This window comes from Bubalus bubalis, chromosome 5, assembly GCF_019923935.1.
Source record: "Bubalus bubalis isolate 160015118507 breed Murrah chromosome 5, NDDB_SH_1, whole genome shotgun sequence".
NCBI lineage: Eukaryota > Metazoa > Chordata > Mammalia > Artiodactyla > Bovidae > Bubalus > Bubalus bubalis.
The window spans coordinates 74,734,957-74,751,893 of NC_059161.1; the positions used below are offsets into that span (position 1 = coordinate 74,734,957).

Below are 16,937 nucleotides of genomic sequence, written 5' to 3' on the forward strand. Positions count from 1 at the left end.
AGCAATACACAATGCAGTGCACAAAATGCATTTGTTTATTGAACACCAAAATTAGGCTTTGATTTTCTAAGTATTTATATCACAAGAACAATATGAGGCTTTATGGGGAAATAAAAATATAAAGATAAACAAATCTGTGGTTTTCTGAAAATACAGGCCTTATGTGAGATACATCAACTTACACAACATCATTCAGCTCCAGTCTGGTGTCTGGAGATGGGTTTATCAGGATGTAGGAGAGGGTATTTTGATGATCATTCATTTCATCTACAAGATAAATAAATGCCAAGTTAGTTATACCACTTACAGAAAATTATGGGAATTATTGCAGAGCATCTTACCTTCAAACCACATAGCTGTCAATAATAACTTGCTATAATTTTGCCCACAGCATGACTGTTTATATAATTTTGACTATTTTCAAATTACTGTCACTGGAAATATCTGACAGGTACTCGTTTTTTGCCCCAATAGATGTTAAAAAGTAAAGTATCTAATTCTGTTCACAACAACCACAGTTAAAAGCTACCTTGTAAGCTATCACGCTAATGCTTTTTGTAAGTCTAAAAACGTATTTCTATTATAGAAATGGCTAGACAGGATGTTTACTTGATTTGCTATGCTTTAATAATTATAAAAAATTGTGGTTATAGATGGCCATCCCAGACAGGAACATTCATATGGAAAATACTGCGAAAAAAATCATCTAATGACATTGTGTTTTAAAAAACACAACAGATATGTATCTAAATAGCATGAAAACCCTAAGTACATTTGACTTCCTTACATAATATGTCTGATATAAAACATGGTAGTATTCTGGAAGAATGCAGAGTCCTGTGGATCAGATTTAACTGTAAGTTTCAAGGGGAGTGTACCACTGGATCATTTTCTTTTTCTCTAAAACAATTCATATTCTAAAAATAAACAGCTGTGCCCTCTAAGTTTTGTCAATTCACTCTGAAGACATCATCAGACTTCAAGCCTGGAGAGTTGACTTGACATTGGAAAGGAAAATAAAACAGCTTTGGGATTGAGGTTTTATAGTTTCCAAGGTTACTAGAAGATATAAATACAGAGGCTTGTAGATACATAGTCAATAAATATTAATCCTCCCAAGGGTAAAGATTTTAAGCTGGAAGGGCACTGTTTCAAAACCTGCTGTAGAGCCATAGTTCTCTCTAGTTATTTTGGTTAAGATAAGCTTGGCTCCTAAAAGTGGTACTAAATTTTCCAGTTTCATCCAAAAATCTAAAACTGTTTCATACCAATAGAGATACATCAACATGAAAATAACTGCATAAAATTAAAGATAATTTTTAGGCCAAAACAGATGATTCTAATAATTTTCTACACTGAAAAATATATATTATTTTCATAAAATAATATCTACCACAACATGCTTCTAACTAGAAACCTGTCATTGGACTGTGAAAGATAGTATTTTCAGTTATGATCTTTCAAGTTGATATGCAGATGTGACATTTTCCAGTCTAAAATAAAAATCCTTATCTTACAAGGCAGTTAAACTGCAATATAATTGAAGCCTCCAGTAAGTTTGCCAGTAAAATTATTATAATCATGAGATTATCAAATTAATATTCAAATAAAGGAATATATTCAATTGCATAACCCCAAGGCAGACACAAGGAATTGCATCCTGCCATGGGGATAAGGTTGCCAGGCAAAATAGAGAATGCCCTGTGAAATCTGAAATTCAGACTAAAAATTAACAAGTTTAAGCATATTTATATACCAAATATTGAATGTAACATGCTTATACTAAAAATCATTTGTTGTTTATCTGAAATTCAGATTAACTAGGCATCCTATATTTCTTTTTGCTAAATCTGCCAATCATACTAGGGGGTGTGTGGTTATAGCTAATTCAAAATGCTGGAGCTTGGAATTCCAATGAGTATATGACAAGCTTACTCCAAATAAGGTGTGATTTAAGGCTTCCCTGATGGCTCAGATGGTAAAACGTCTGCCTGCAATGCGGGGGACCCGGGTTCAATTCCTGGGTTGGGAAGATCCACCGGAGAAGGAAATGGCACCCCACTCCAGTACTCTTGCCTGGAAAATCCCATGGACGGAGGAGCCTGATAGGCTACATTCCATGGGGTCGCAAAGAGTCGGACACGACTGAGCGACTTCACTTTCACCTCAAAGCATATTGTACCGGCAGGAGATTTCCAGAATCCTTTTTTTATACAGAAAGCATTTTTGATGTATGTATTCTTCTTGAAAAATTTCTCCTTTGTATGAATTTCCACATAGGCTAAACAAAATAACAGCAGTTAATACTGCATCCTGGAGACTGAAGCATGACGCCCTGAAACGTAACAGATCATTAGAAAATCTCCACCTCATTTGGCTCTCAACTACCATCTAGTTGATAACATGAAAAAGTAAAATAAATACATTTCTGTACAAATTCCAAAAGGTTTTTGAAAGACCTTATTTATTTATTTTCATTTTAATTGTTAAATATACTACTTTAAGAACTTCCCAAGTGCTTCAGCGGTAAGGAACCCGTCTGTCCACGCAGGAGACAGTTGGGCAGATCCCCTAGAGGAGGGAATGGCAACCCACTCCAGTATTCTTTCCTGGAAAATCCCATGGACAGAGGAGCCTGGCAGGCTACAGTCCAGTCCATGGGGTCACAAAGAGTCAGACACGACTCAGCAACTGAGCACGCATACTACTTTAAGCTCAAAGGTACTTCACCTGAAGTAATATTTGAGATTGAAGAAAAATGTATTGAACATATTAACGGATTTAAAAATAAGTATGGTTTTCAATTTTGCCGCCATCCTCTAGTACCCCCAAATGACTTACAGGAGGCATTTTTATCATTAGTTGATGGTCATAATTTATCACATGATTTTTGTTATTTTGTTCTCCAGTTTGCTCATTTAATAATGTTAACTAGTCATGATTGTGCTTCCCTGGTGGCTCAGATGGTAAAGAATCTGCCTGCAATGTGGGAAACTTGGGTCCAGTCCCTGGGTTGGGAAGATCCCCCGGAGAAGGGAATGGCTACCCTCTCCAGTATTCTTGCCTGGAGAATTCTACGGACAGAGGAGCCTGGTGGGGGTTGCAAAGAGACACAACTGAGCGAATTTCACTTTCACTTTCACAAATAATCCTAAATCTGGAGACAACAATGAACAAGACAGGCCAAGTCTATAGATTCACCTATAACAAGTTGGCTGTAAACTTTCTATACGATTTAAAGAATCTTATTTGAGTTATTTTAGGATATTCATTAATATTCTGTTGAAATTCACTAATTCCAAATGCACATGCAATGAGTTTTGACACTGCATAGAATAGTGCAACCTCTACCATAATTATGACATAGAACATTTCTATAATGACAAAAAGTTTCCTCCTGACCTTTTGCAGTTAATTCCTTCCTCTCATGCCCCATCCTTAGAATCACTGATTTCCAGAAACATTCACTCTGCTAGGATCTTACAGTGTGTTTCTGTAAGGCTTTTTTTCCTCTTCCTGAAATCTTTTTGTTGAGTATCCAAGCTGCTGCATGGATCTACTTTAATATTAATGCTGTCATTCAAGTTTTCCTTAGAATTGTGATTACATAAAATATAATTATATGCTTATCTATTTCTTTCTTTACATTTTAAGTGTTTCTTTTAGACAACATAAAGCTGGGTATTGCTTCTTTTAATCCCATCTGATAACTTCTGCCTCTTAATTGAAATGTTTGAAAAGTGAAAGTGAAGTCGCTCAGTTGTGTCCGACTCTTTGCAACCCTGTGGACTGTAGCCTACCAGGCTCCTCCGTCCATGGGATTCTCCAGGCAAGATACTGGAGTGGGTTGCCATTTCCTTTTCCAGGGGATCTTTTTGACTCAGGGATCAAACCTGGGTCTCCTGCATTAGAGGCAGACATTTTAACCTCTGAGCCACCAGGGAAGATAGTTGAAATGTTAATCCATTTATATGTAATATAAATATTAATATTGTTGCTATCACATGCATATCTGATACCCTGTGGACTGCAGCATGACAGGCTTCCCTGGTATGAAGTATCAGTATAGTAGCATTTAAATCTACCATCTTGCAGTTGTATTTCACTTGTTCCAGATGTTCTTTGTGCCTCTTTCTTTTTGCTCTGCCTTCTTTGGATTAATTGAGGTTTTACACAGTTCTTCTTATAATCATTCCATTTTATTTGAAACATTGGTTATCAGTTATATCTCTTTGTTTTCCTTTTTTGTAGCTTCTCTAGGTCATTGGTTGGCAATTGCTTTTAAAAGAACCAAATAGTTAATATTTCAGACTTTTCAGGCCATATGAGCTCTGCTGTACTTAAACTTTTTCAACTGGAAAGTGGAGGCAGCCATAGAAAATGCAAATATCAGTAAGAATGATTGCTTTTATTTTTTCCCAAAACTGGCATGCTACCATTTCCTGTCCCTTGCTCCAGCGCTTAAAATACACAGCTTTAATTTTTCAGTGTCTACTCTTAAATAGCACATCACTTTACATGTAATTTTACAAACTTGCCTGTGTGCTGTCACTCCAGTCATGTCTGACTCTTTGCAACCCTATGAACTGTGCCTTCAAGCTCCTCTGTTCATGTGATTTTCCAGGCAAGTGTACTGGAGTGAGTTGCATGTGCTCCTCCAGGGGATCTTCCCCAACCAGGCATTGAACCCATATCTCTTATGTCTCCTGCATTGGCACGCAGGTTCTTTAACAATGACACCAACTGGGAAGCCCTTAACAACTTTACTATATTCTATTTCTTCCTTATTATTTATTATTGCCACACTTTTTTTTTCTTCTATATATATATTATAAACCTTACAATGTTTGTCATAAATGGTAAATTATTTTTGAACAAAATTTTTAAAATAGAAATGTATCTTTTACATTTGCCCATATGCTTACTTATTTTGTTTAGATCTATAGTTCCACTGGCATTATTTTTCTTCTATCTTAAGAATTTCTTTTAACAATTTCTTTCATCCTGCAAGCTGTTGTTCACAAATTTTCTCAGCTTTTGTTTTTTAAACCTGTCCTTATTTGCTTTTAGTTCAGAAAGATACTTTTACTATGTATAGTGTATTCAGATCAGATCAGTCGCTCAGTCGTGTCTGACTCTTTGCGACCCCATGAATTGCAGCATGCCAGGCCTCCTTGTCCATCACCAACTCCTGGAGTTCACTGAGACTCACGTCCATCGAGTCAGTGATGCCATCCAGCCATCTCATCCTCTGTCGTCCCCTTCTCCTCTTGCCCCCAATCCCTCCCAGCATTAGAGTCTTTTCCAATGAGTCAACTCTTCGCATGAGGTGGCCAAAGTACTGGAGTTTCAGCTTTAGCATCATTCCTTCCAAAGAAATCCCAGGGCTGATCTCCTTCAGAATGGACTGGTTGGATCTCCTTGCAGTCCAAGGGACTCTCAAGAGTCTTCTCCAACACCACAGTTCAAAAGCATCAATTCTTCAGCACTCAGCCTTCTTCACAGTCCAACTCTCACATCCATACATGACCACAGGAAAAACCATAGCCTTGACTAGACAGACCTTTGTTGGCAAAGTAATGTCTCTGCTTTTGAATATGCTATCTAGGTTGGTCATAACTTTCCTTCCAAGGAGTAAGTGTCTTTTAATTTCATGGCTGCAGTCACCATCTGCAGTGATTTTGGAGCCCAGAAAAATAAAGTCTGACACTGTTTCCACTGTTTCCCCATCTATTTCCCATGAAATGATGGGACCGGATGCCATGATCCTCGCTTTCTGAATGTTGAGCTTTAAGCCAACTTTTTCACTCTCCACTTTCACTTTCATCAAGAGGCTTTTTAGTTCCTCTTCACTTTCTGCCATAAGGGTGGTGTCATCTGCATATCTGAGGTGATTCATATTTCTCCCAGAAATCTTGATTCCAGCTTGTGTTAGGTAGACTATTTTTTTCAGTACTAGAAACAAGTTTCTCAGTTGTGATTTGGTTTGAGAAGTTTTTCTGACATGAAGGTCTCTACTGTCCTTAGGTTTGTCTCTTCCTTATGAAATGTCTTTTTTCCTTCTGCTCTTTCTGAGGTATTTTATCATTGACTTCCAGCAATTTTTTTATATTGTGTCTTGGCATTATTTTATTTGTTATATTTATATTGTTTGAGCTTCACTGAGCTTCTGAGATCTTGAATAGAGTTCCCACCAAATTTGGACAAAAAATGTTGATCATTAGTTCTTCAAATATCCATTCTCTTCCTCCTGTTACTCCAATTATGAAATTACTCCATATTATACCACATGCAGGTAGCACCACTTTTTCAAGGCTTATACTTTTTCTTTTCTTCTCTATTCTGCATTTTGGATAGTCTATTGCTATAACTTTATGTTCATTGATGTTTTTATTCTGCAGTAGCTATTTTTATGTAAGTCCCATTCAATATACATTTTACTTGGAAAATATATATTTTTCCAAGTAAAATATGGAAAAGTAAAGTATTACAAATTATAACCTATATGAGCTTCATGTCTTCAATTTTTCTCCTTATTATTCTGTTTTTCTCTACCATGTTGAACATATAGATCATATCGTATTATAATAACTACCTCAACATTCATATTTTATGAATCTGTTTCTGTTGACTGATATTTTTTCTACTGGTACTGGTCATATTTTCTTGTTTGGGGTCCATTTACATGACTTCCAGACTGTAAAAGGCCTAAATCATTTGTTAACCTTTTCTCGGGTAACAAAATTATATGCTGATTTTTTCCAACACCTGTACACTATTGGTTTATTTTTTTCTAGTTGTTTAAATTGAGGCTATAAACAATCATCATAATTGGAAACTTCTTCTTGTTGTTTCAATGCATTTAGAAAGCTCATTTTTGCTCTCATTGACTATTTATACAAATTCATAATAAAATGCTGAAATCATAAACTGTTGAAAGTAAAATGTTCATTCAACTAATTAAATTTTTTCTCAATGACAAAAATATTTTATTTTATTCAAATGTCCACATTTTTCTTAGACATATGCCAAAGCACAATATTTGATTTCCAGGTGTAAGGATAAAATGCGTGTATTATTAAGTGCAATTAAGTTAACCGTGGAGTTAAATTATGTTAAAATATCGACATCATTGAGAAATTAATGTTCTGGGAAGGTTATGATACAACTCCATGCAACAAAACTTTACAGTTTTACTTTACGGAGGTATAGAAAATTCATTGCAGAAATAATTGCGTTTACCATAAATCATTATCAGCTCAGCAGTTACCTCTTTTGAAAGCTTCATTACTTTATCTATTAAGGAAACTGCTGAGTTTGTTTCTTTCTATTAACATTCCATATACAGAATGAGATTAACATAAAACCCCTGGTTTTATCCTCCTGTGTCTGCCTCCTTGTGAGAATGGGTCAGTTCTGGAAATACAGAATAACATAAAATCATCCTTTTCTGGAAATCTATACTGGCAGTATAATGATTGTACATATCAATATATTTTACTCATACTGGGAAATGGTAAATTATATATTTCACAAAACAGTAAAAATTCAGTATCTGTCAGTTTCTTTTGAAATAATAAATTATTACTGACATCATTATAGTGATCTCAGATACTTATATTGGCTTTCCTGGTGGCTCAGACAGTAAAGCGTCTGTCTGCAATGGAGGAGACCCGGGTTCGATCCCTGGGTTGGGAAGATCCCCTGGAGAAGGAAATGGCAGCCCACTCCAGTATTCTTGCCTGGAAAATCCCAGGGACGGCAGAGCCCGGTAGGCTACTGTCCATGACTTCACAAAGAGTCAGACATGACTGAGCAACTTCACTTCACTTCACTTCAGATATTTATATTATTCCTCCCATGTGCTAAATGTTGTAAAATATTTCAGAAAAATGTCTAACTTTGGTGCCTTTCCCTTTTTGGTAATATGTTTCAGGACAAATTTATAACCTTTTACTAGAAAATGTACTTGACCTATTGACTAGAATTTGGGGGAATTTTTAATGAAAACACATGAAAATGATCAATGATTTATAAAAGAGTCTGAAAATAGAAGTTGAGGATATTATTATTACTATTACTGCTACCACCATCACAATACATATCTTAGGTTTGGGTGGGAGTAACAATTCTTTCTTATTGATTTTGCCTGTTTCTATCCCATAAAGAAGAGAATGACTAAGAATTAAAGTCACCATGTTAACTATAAAAACCAGCTCTTGCTTAATCTGTTAATTATTTCAGGCAAATTATAAACTTATTTAACATAGAAACTAAGGCTTCCTGATGGATGTAATGAAAGCCACGTCTAACTAGTAGTTACCTCTGTCACTTAAAAGAATTTCTTTTTTCCCCCATTGACGTTCCTTTGTTTACTAACAGTATGAAACAAAGGGATCCATGTCAAAATCAGAACCTGCAGCACTGGTCATACCAGGGACACTTACTTGCCAATTTATAATGGCAAATACATTTATATAATATATAAACTATATAATTATATATATGTAATATATAACTATATACAAACTATATAAATATCAAATATTTAGTGTGTGTCATTTTAATAGTTAAGAATATTTCAATAGTTATTAAGAATAATTTTAGTGAGTATCAGAGCCAAATATATTGTTGAAGAATGATGCCAGTTATTAACACAAAATAATGATTATATATGTATATCTACAGTACAGCTTATAGATTGAAGAATCTTTTGTCCTTTGCATTGTATTATTTTATATCACATCTCTTTGGGAAAACCTGATTACCTTATTTGTTGGTTAAAAAAAACATGATGTTCAGGGAGACAGTGACTTATCCAAGGACACATGGCCAGTTAGTATACACAATACCATGAAATTTGAGGTAAGTTTTTAAAATTATATTGAAGATATTTTCCAAAAAAAAAATCAATGAAAGACAAGCAGAATTTGTAGGTCATCACATTAGTTAATTTCTCAAGATATGCAGGTTCTCATTCTGTCTCCCAAACCCCTTGAGGCCAGATGTGCTCCACTAGTAAATATTTTAGATTTAGGGCACAGAATGTATTTCATGTAATATTCTCAGTTGGGTCTGAAGCAGCAGGGTTCATATTTCTGCAGCAAATGTATGAATATTCACAATAAATTTGATCAAAGATCCAAATAGTTTCAAGCAGTTTGGATCAACTTATGTGTTTAAACAAGTTTTGGTGTCGAACCTACTTAAAAATTCAGTATCCAGGAATTTTGGATTTTAAAAGTACAAGTGAGAGATTATATACCTGTAATCTAACTAATGTACTTTGGAGAATAGGTATATGTTGATCTTAGACAACAACATGCATAAGCATTTACATTATTTCAACCTAACCTGTAGAGACAGGCTATATCAGGAAATATTAACAATTTATCCTCTTAAAGAATTACCTTTCTTTTGGAATTGAACACGATAAAAAAATAAGTAAGAGATAATCTGTGCCTTCAGGAAGCAACGTTACTTGTCAAAAGTTAACAATTTAGTGACTTTTTAGATTTTAAGCATTTTTCAGTGTTTATGATTTTCTATTATTTGAGATATAATTAAGTTTTTCTTTAAACAGTATAAAAATAACATTTCTAATGTATCGTTTATAAAGCAGCATTGTTCTGCAAGTTTGGTAATTTTTCAGAAAGAGAAAGAAGATCTGGGAAAGGATACTGCTGAAGACAGATGAAGGAAAGTAAGAATCTTTTCTATCTGGTAGTGTCTCAGCAAAGGGGTAGAGAAGAAGTGAACTGAGAGCAAACATGAGGTGATGATGCAAAGACATGGAATATAATTAGTAGATAAAAGAAAACACAAGAGACAAATTGAGGAGTAAGGAGTGTGTGTGCACACGTATGTGGACGTGTGTTTGTTTTAGAATTAAGGGAAGAGGCCTGATTTCCTTAGAAGAGGAACTAAGAGAAAAGAAAGGGAGAAATATGACATATTAGGAGAGGGGGTTTAGATAATAGAATTTGGATTTGAAAGAACTAGGAAGAAGGACTAAAAGTAGAAGGAAATAATCCTTTCTTTTCATCTGAAACAAACAAGTTAATTATAAAATTAATTCAGAAGAAGAAATATCTAAATATAGTTAGGCAAATACTGACAAAGGAGAGTGAAATGTCCCTAGCCCTACCAGATATGAAAATACACTATAAAGACTGCAATTAAAACAGTGGGTGATTTTTGTCATAACAGGCAGACAGACCACTGTAACACAATAGAAAGTCTAGAAATAGACACAATAACATGTATGAATTTGAGATCTGCTAAAAGCAGGATCTAAAAATCAATGGAATGGGGTGTGCATTTTAGTAAATGCTATCACATAACTAAAGGCTTCCTTGGTGGCTCAGATGGTAAAGAATTCACCAGGAATTTGGGAGATCTGGGTTCGATCTCTGGATCAGGAAGACCCCCTGGAGGAGGGCATGACAACCCACTCCAGTATTCTTGCCTGGAGAATCCCCATGGACAGAGGAGCCTGGTGGGCTACAGCCCATGGGGTCACAAAGAGTTGGGCACAACTGAGCGACTAAGCACAACACAGCACATTATATAACTCAATGTAGAAAATTATCTTAGAAAATACAAAAATGTGTTCCCTTGCCTACCAAATATACCAGGATAAGTTCCAAATAGATCATATATTTGAATGCAAAAGGTGAAACCAAATAAGTAATGAAAAATGTGAAAGAATCCGCCTCTAAATTGGAAGAAAGTTTCTTTTGATCTACTCAAAATAGATCAATAATAATTTAAACAATTTAAAACTTAGATTAAAATATTAAATAACAGGAGTATAGGAAAAAACTAGTCTGAGAAAGAAATATCTGCAATTATTAGCCACAGTTCTAATTTACCCAATGTGTGTGTGTGTGTGAATGCTCAGTTGCTCAATGCTGTCCTACACTTCGTGACACCATGGATTGTGGCCCACCAGGTTACTCTCTCCATGGGGTTTCCCAGGTAAGAAACTGGAGTGGGTTGCTATCTCCTATTCCAGGGGATCTCCCTGATCCAGCGATGGAACCTGCATCTCTTGTGTCTCCTGCGTTGGCAGGTTGATTCTTTAACCACTGTGCAACATGGAAAGCCCCCTCTAAATTATTAAAAACAGAAATAAATCTATAAAATTGGCTAGAAATGAAAAAAATTCACTGAAAATGACTCTTAATCACATGAAAAGATGCTATACCTCATTATAATAAGAAGGCACACTGAGACACCACTTAATTAGAATGGCAAAACACATTAAGAGTCTAATGACTTTCTGCTGGCAAGATTTTGGGAAAATAGTCTTTCATACATTGCTGATAGAAATGCAAAATCATACACATTTAAGGATGAAAAATTTTCTAATAGCAAAATTATATACATTTAATCTCTAATCCAATAATCTCACTTTTAGATATCCATCCCAAAGGTACACTAGGAAAAAATACAAAAAGACATATGCATATGCCTATTTTGGAGAAGGCAATGGCACCCCACTCCAGTATTCTTGCCTGGAAAATCCTGTGGACGGCGGAGCCTGGTAGGCTGAAGTCCACGGGGTCGCTAAGAGTCGAACACGACTGAGCGACTTCCCTTTCACTTTTCACTTTCACGCATTGGAGAAGGAAATGGCAACCCACTCCAGTACTCTTGCCTGGAGAATCCCAGGGATGGGGGAGCCTGGTGGGCTTCCATCTATGGGGTCGCATAGAGTCGGACACGACTGAAACGACTTAGCAGCTTAGCATATGCCTATTTATTGCAAGACTTCGCAATTTGAAAAGACATGAAGGACTTGTTTAACAGACTATTATACCTCTATACAATGAAGCACTAGACAGCTGCAAAAAGAAATAAAAACTATTTCTATATTCTACTAAATCAGTGATCTCCAGGATATACCATTAAGTGGAAGAGGCAATGGGAGAAAAAGAAAAAAGAACATATCATGCTGCTAACTACATTTTAAAGTTTATATTTATACATGGAAGAATATACCATAAAGTTAAAAAAAGTAACTCATGAGGAAAGAAGGAGACTGTGTAAAAGTGATGGGGAGTGATGTTAAATTGTTTTGAGTATGCTGCTGCTGCTACTGCTGCTAAGTCGCTTCAGTTGTGTCCGACTCTGTGCGACCCCATAGACGGCAGCCCACCAGGCTTCCCCGTTCCTGGGATTCTCCAGGCAAGAACACTGGAGTGGGTTGCCATTTCCTTCTCCAATGCATTAAACTGAAAAGTGAAAGTGAAGTTGATCAGTCGTGTCCGACTCTTTGCAACCCCATGGACTGCAGCCTACCAGGCTCCTCCATCCATGGGATTTTCTAGGCAAAAGTACTGGAGTGGGGTGCCATTGTGATAACTTGTATGAAATATTTGGCTTTGAATTGTGCACAAAGTTTATATCACTAAAAAAAAAAAAACAAAGTCAAATTTTAGGAAAAGAAATTCTTAAACCTTGAAAACAGAAATGAGTCTAACTTGATATCCAACTGATGGTATAACTACAGCAAGAACTTTTCCAAGACTTGGAATTATTTTAATAAACATTCCTTTGGGTTAGTCTATAAGGAGTACATTAAAAATTCGTGCTTTGGCAATTATAGTGTTAAGAGCAGCACTGTATTATTATTCTGAGACTGTTTTATGTAAACTGTGAAAAAGCAATATAAATTTTATAATTCCATAATTTCTATTGTTGCTGATGAGCATTAATATTGGCATAGCAGAAAGTACAGCTACAGGATAGAAAAAGTTAAATAAAAACCCAGTAGCCTGCATTTTAATTGTAAATTTCTTGATGAACTGGTGAAATTGTTTATCTGTCTACATATCTATCTTCTGCCTAATCTTTTAGCCCTCCCAACAAACTTAGAAAAAGTGACAAACGCAGCAAAATGAATATCTCTAAAATTTGATTAGCATTTTGAGTGATCCGGGAGAGATGACTTAATTTAGGTGGGGAGCATTTAGTCCTACAGAGAGCAAGGCAAGTCTATGAAATATGGTTGACATCATGACAAAAGGACTCAGGAAGCTATCTGAAGAGGCTTCCACTGGTCAAATTTAGTATATGATGAATAATTAATAACATGCATATAAAAACATAAAATACATTTATATCTAGGAATTCATAATCGTAACAAAAAATAGTTAAAAAAAGAAAAGGCAGGGGATAGAATGGACCAATTAAGCCTGGAGATTCAGAGTCTAGGAAACCACAGAGTGAGTTTCTTCAAGAAATAGACTGAGTTAGAAAAATACAAGATGGGGGAAACTTAAAAGTGACTTAACAAACTTGTCACCCATCTCCATGAATGGACCTTAATTGATCCCGATTTAGATAAAAAGTATAAAAAAATCATGACATTTGTGAGATCACTGGAAATTTTAACACTAAGTGAATACTTGATGATATATTGTTTTGAAGTGTGAAAATGGTACGTGTTTTTTTTTTAATTTAGCACTTAAACGATAGACGTATTTATTGAAATATATGGATCTGAAATTTATCTGAAATTAATATGAGATGTGAAGGTAATTACCGGGCACATACATGGAACAATATCTGATAATAATTGACCTGATAATTACTGATGTTGAAAAATGAGTATATGCAGGTTCCTTAGGGCTTCCTTGGTGGCTCAGTGGTAAGGAATCCACCTGCAATGCAGGAGACACCGGCTTAATCGCTGGGTTGGGAAGAGCCCTGGAGAAGGAAATGACTACAAACTCCAGTTTCTTACCTGGAAAATGCCATAGACAGAGGGGCCTGGTGGGCTACAGTCCATGGGGTCACAAAAGGGTAGGACATGACTTAGTAGCTAAACAATAGCAAGGTTTAACATACTAATCTTATTACATTTATTCATGCCTGAAATTTTCTATATTATAAATTTAAGAAATGAAGAATAAGACAAGAAGTTCAGCCTTGCACAGAAAGGATACCCTTTCCCCTGAAACTTCTAACATTCTGGTTTATTTTTAAAACACTCACCCTTTTACTCTTGCCATCATTCTCAGCAAAGGATTTTACCTCTTACTATCATGTAAAATATTACTCAACTTCCTGACAAACACCTACAAGTTTGTGCATGTTAAAACACTCATCTTTTCTTCACTTCCAAGTATCTAAGCAAGGGCTCCAACTGCATTCTTTTTACTGTGTTTTCTTTCAACTTCTCCACTGGTAGCTTAATCTTATTATTTAAACATGCTCATACCTCTTTGCTCTTAAAAAATAAAACAATGCCTCTTCCCTGTCCACTTCCTCATCCAGCTACTTCCATATTTCCCACCTCTCCTTCAGAATAAAATTTCGTAAAAAACATAACCATTCTGGCAGAGACTGCTAATTGTTTCTCAATAGCCATTTGTCTTGTCTTCTGTAATATTAGATCTAGGCCATTGAAAACAAAGCATACAGCTTGCCAGTGGAACATAATGGAAATGGTGTATGCAGCTACTTGGTGCTGTTTTTTAACTGAGGAGATAATCCTTTCTTCTCTGGCCTCACCCTCCTTCCTCCTGGATGGAATGTGGACAAAATGACTGACATTTCAACCTGCATCTTGTACCATGATACTTTAGCAAAGGAAGCAATAGATTTTGGAGCAATAGACAGAAGATTAAAATTCTATTACCTTGGGGTCCCTAATATATGAAATCCACTATATTCAAGTCTTAATTTATTAATCAAGCTACTCGGATCTGCCTCTCACACATGCTATCTAACTGACACATAATCAAGGTCAGCAATGACATATCACTGTACTTTCTGCATTATTAATGATTTCTTCTCTACTCCAAAATTTCAACAGTTTTTATATCATAAAGCAGATAGGAAATACAATTTTCTATCACATTGGGGTAGAAGGCAAAATTTCTCATGACTGGAAGTGACCAGCCTCTGACTACACAAGGCCTCACCTGCCTTCAAAAGATATAAAAGATCAATGCAATGATAAATCACATAACCAATCAATAGCATAATATCATACTGCTGCTAAGTCGCTTCAGCCTTGTCCGACTCTGTGTGACCACATAGACGGCAGCCCACCAGGCTCCCCCTGTCTCTGGGATTCTCCAGGGAAAACACTGAAGTGGGTTGCCATTTCCTTCTCCAATGCATGAAAGTGAAAAGTGAAAGTGAAGTTGCTCAGTCGTGTCCGACTCTCAGCAACCCCATGGACTGCGGCCCACCAGGCTCCTCCATCCATGGGATTTTCCAGGCAAGAGTACTGGAGTGGGGTGCCACTGCCTTCTCCAATATTGTACTATGCTACATATTTTGGGTAACTCAGTTCTAGACACTTCAGCCTCTTGTTTTTCTTTTTTTTTTTAAATACTTCCTCCCTCATAATTCCAGAAATGTGAGTATTTTCTAGAGTTCTCCTGTAGTCGTTCACCTGGGGTTATTCCATCAACTTCTACACCTTGTGTGCACACATGCTAAGTTGCTTCAGTTGTGCCTAACTTTGCAACCTTATGGACTGTAGCCCTCTAGGCTCCTCTGTCCATGGGATTCTCCAGGCAAGAATACTGGAGTGGGTTGTCATGCCCTCCTCCAGGAGATCTTTCTGATCCAACCATTGAACCCATGTCTCCTGCATTGCAGGCTGATTCTTTACCTCTGAGCCATGGGGGAAGCCATCTCTCACCTTACTTAAAATCTATAGGCTGATGATGTCAAAGTCTATAAACACATCTCATTTCTTTTTCTTGAACACCATTCAGCAGAAGTCTTGTTTCTTATGGATAATTATCCATATGAAGTCTTCCAGGCACTCAAATTAAATTTATTATCTTCACCTCAAGTATTCTTCTTCTAAGCTCAGTGAATGTCACAATGATGAACTACTTGCTCAAGCTAGAGCCCTCAAAAGTCATCCTGTGACTTTCCCTTTTCCTGTCCTTTCTGTCTCATATCTAATATATCAAAAGAAATCTGCTCATGCTCTTTAATCAGGCCAGACCTACTCAGGACATAGTAGGTTAAGACTAATGGTTAAATCAGTCATCATGCATTATTACAAAGCACGTAAAAACATTTCAAATCTGTAAAGTGCTAGAAAATACTGACAGTAATGTAGGAAAAATAAGTGGTCCACCAGAGACACAAAAAAATATGGAATCAAAAGTCACAAGTTAAAGCACTGACTCCAGTGTACACTAGGGTTGGGTGACCCAAGGAAATAGTTTATATCTGAGACCCTGTTTTCTCATCTGTAAGCACTCTGGTTGTGCATGCAATCAACATGCAGTTACTGGATTTCTATGTGTCAGAAAATGTGTAAATTGATTGGCAATACAAAGTTTAAAGGATAAGTAAGACATTTCCTTTCCCTCAAAAAAAAAAAAAAAAAAAAAGCAAACATGCAAAACAATAATTGTTTCACAGCATGTATTCTCAGTGAAGACATCGCTCCCAAAGATGCAAACAGTTTGTTTGCTGAAGTGGGTAAAAAAAAAAAAAAAAAACATTTTTATATATAAAACACAGATAGACATGCTGTTCTTAGACATACAGTAGATGGGTGGATGAGCTGAATGCCAGTTCTGGGCTAAGCATATTATTATTCATTATCCCATTTGTCCTTTAGGACAAAAGGATTATTATTTCATTTTCACAAATAATAAAATAGCCTTGAGAAATTAAATAATACAACAAATCTACTGGCTGACACTAGAATATAAATTCCATAAATGCAGAGGTCTTGTCTGAATAGGTCATTGTTTTATTCCCAGTGCCTGGAACTCAGAAGGCAACCTAATAAAATCTGTTAAATGGATAAATTATTGTGAATTAAGAATAAGTGGAGAAGTTCAGAGGTCCCTGAGATTCTAAATCCTCTTTTCATAATCTTTATGTTATTAGAGGTGTCTAATATAGAGCTTGGGACTTCCCTGGTGGCTCAGTGGTAAAGAATC

The 16,937-nt window shown here is 36.0% G+C and overlaps 1 protein-coding gene across 4 annotated transcripts in view; it reads right to left on the reverse strand.

Annotated features, from left to right (window-relative positions):
• Positions 1-16,937, reverse strand: part of KCNT2 (potassium sodium-activated channel subfamily T member 2) — a 428,512-nt gene that overhangs the window by 13,307 nt on the left and 398,268 nt on the right. For all 4 annotated transcript variants that reach the window (XM_044943221.2, XM_025286125.3, XM_025286126.3 and 1 more), the window contains one exon: positions 183-267. In XM_044943221.2, coding sequence (XP_044799156.1) covers positions 183-267 — 85 coding nt within the window. The remainder of the gene's footprint in view (positions 1-182; positions 268-16,937) is intronic.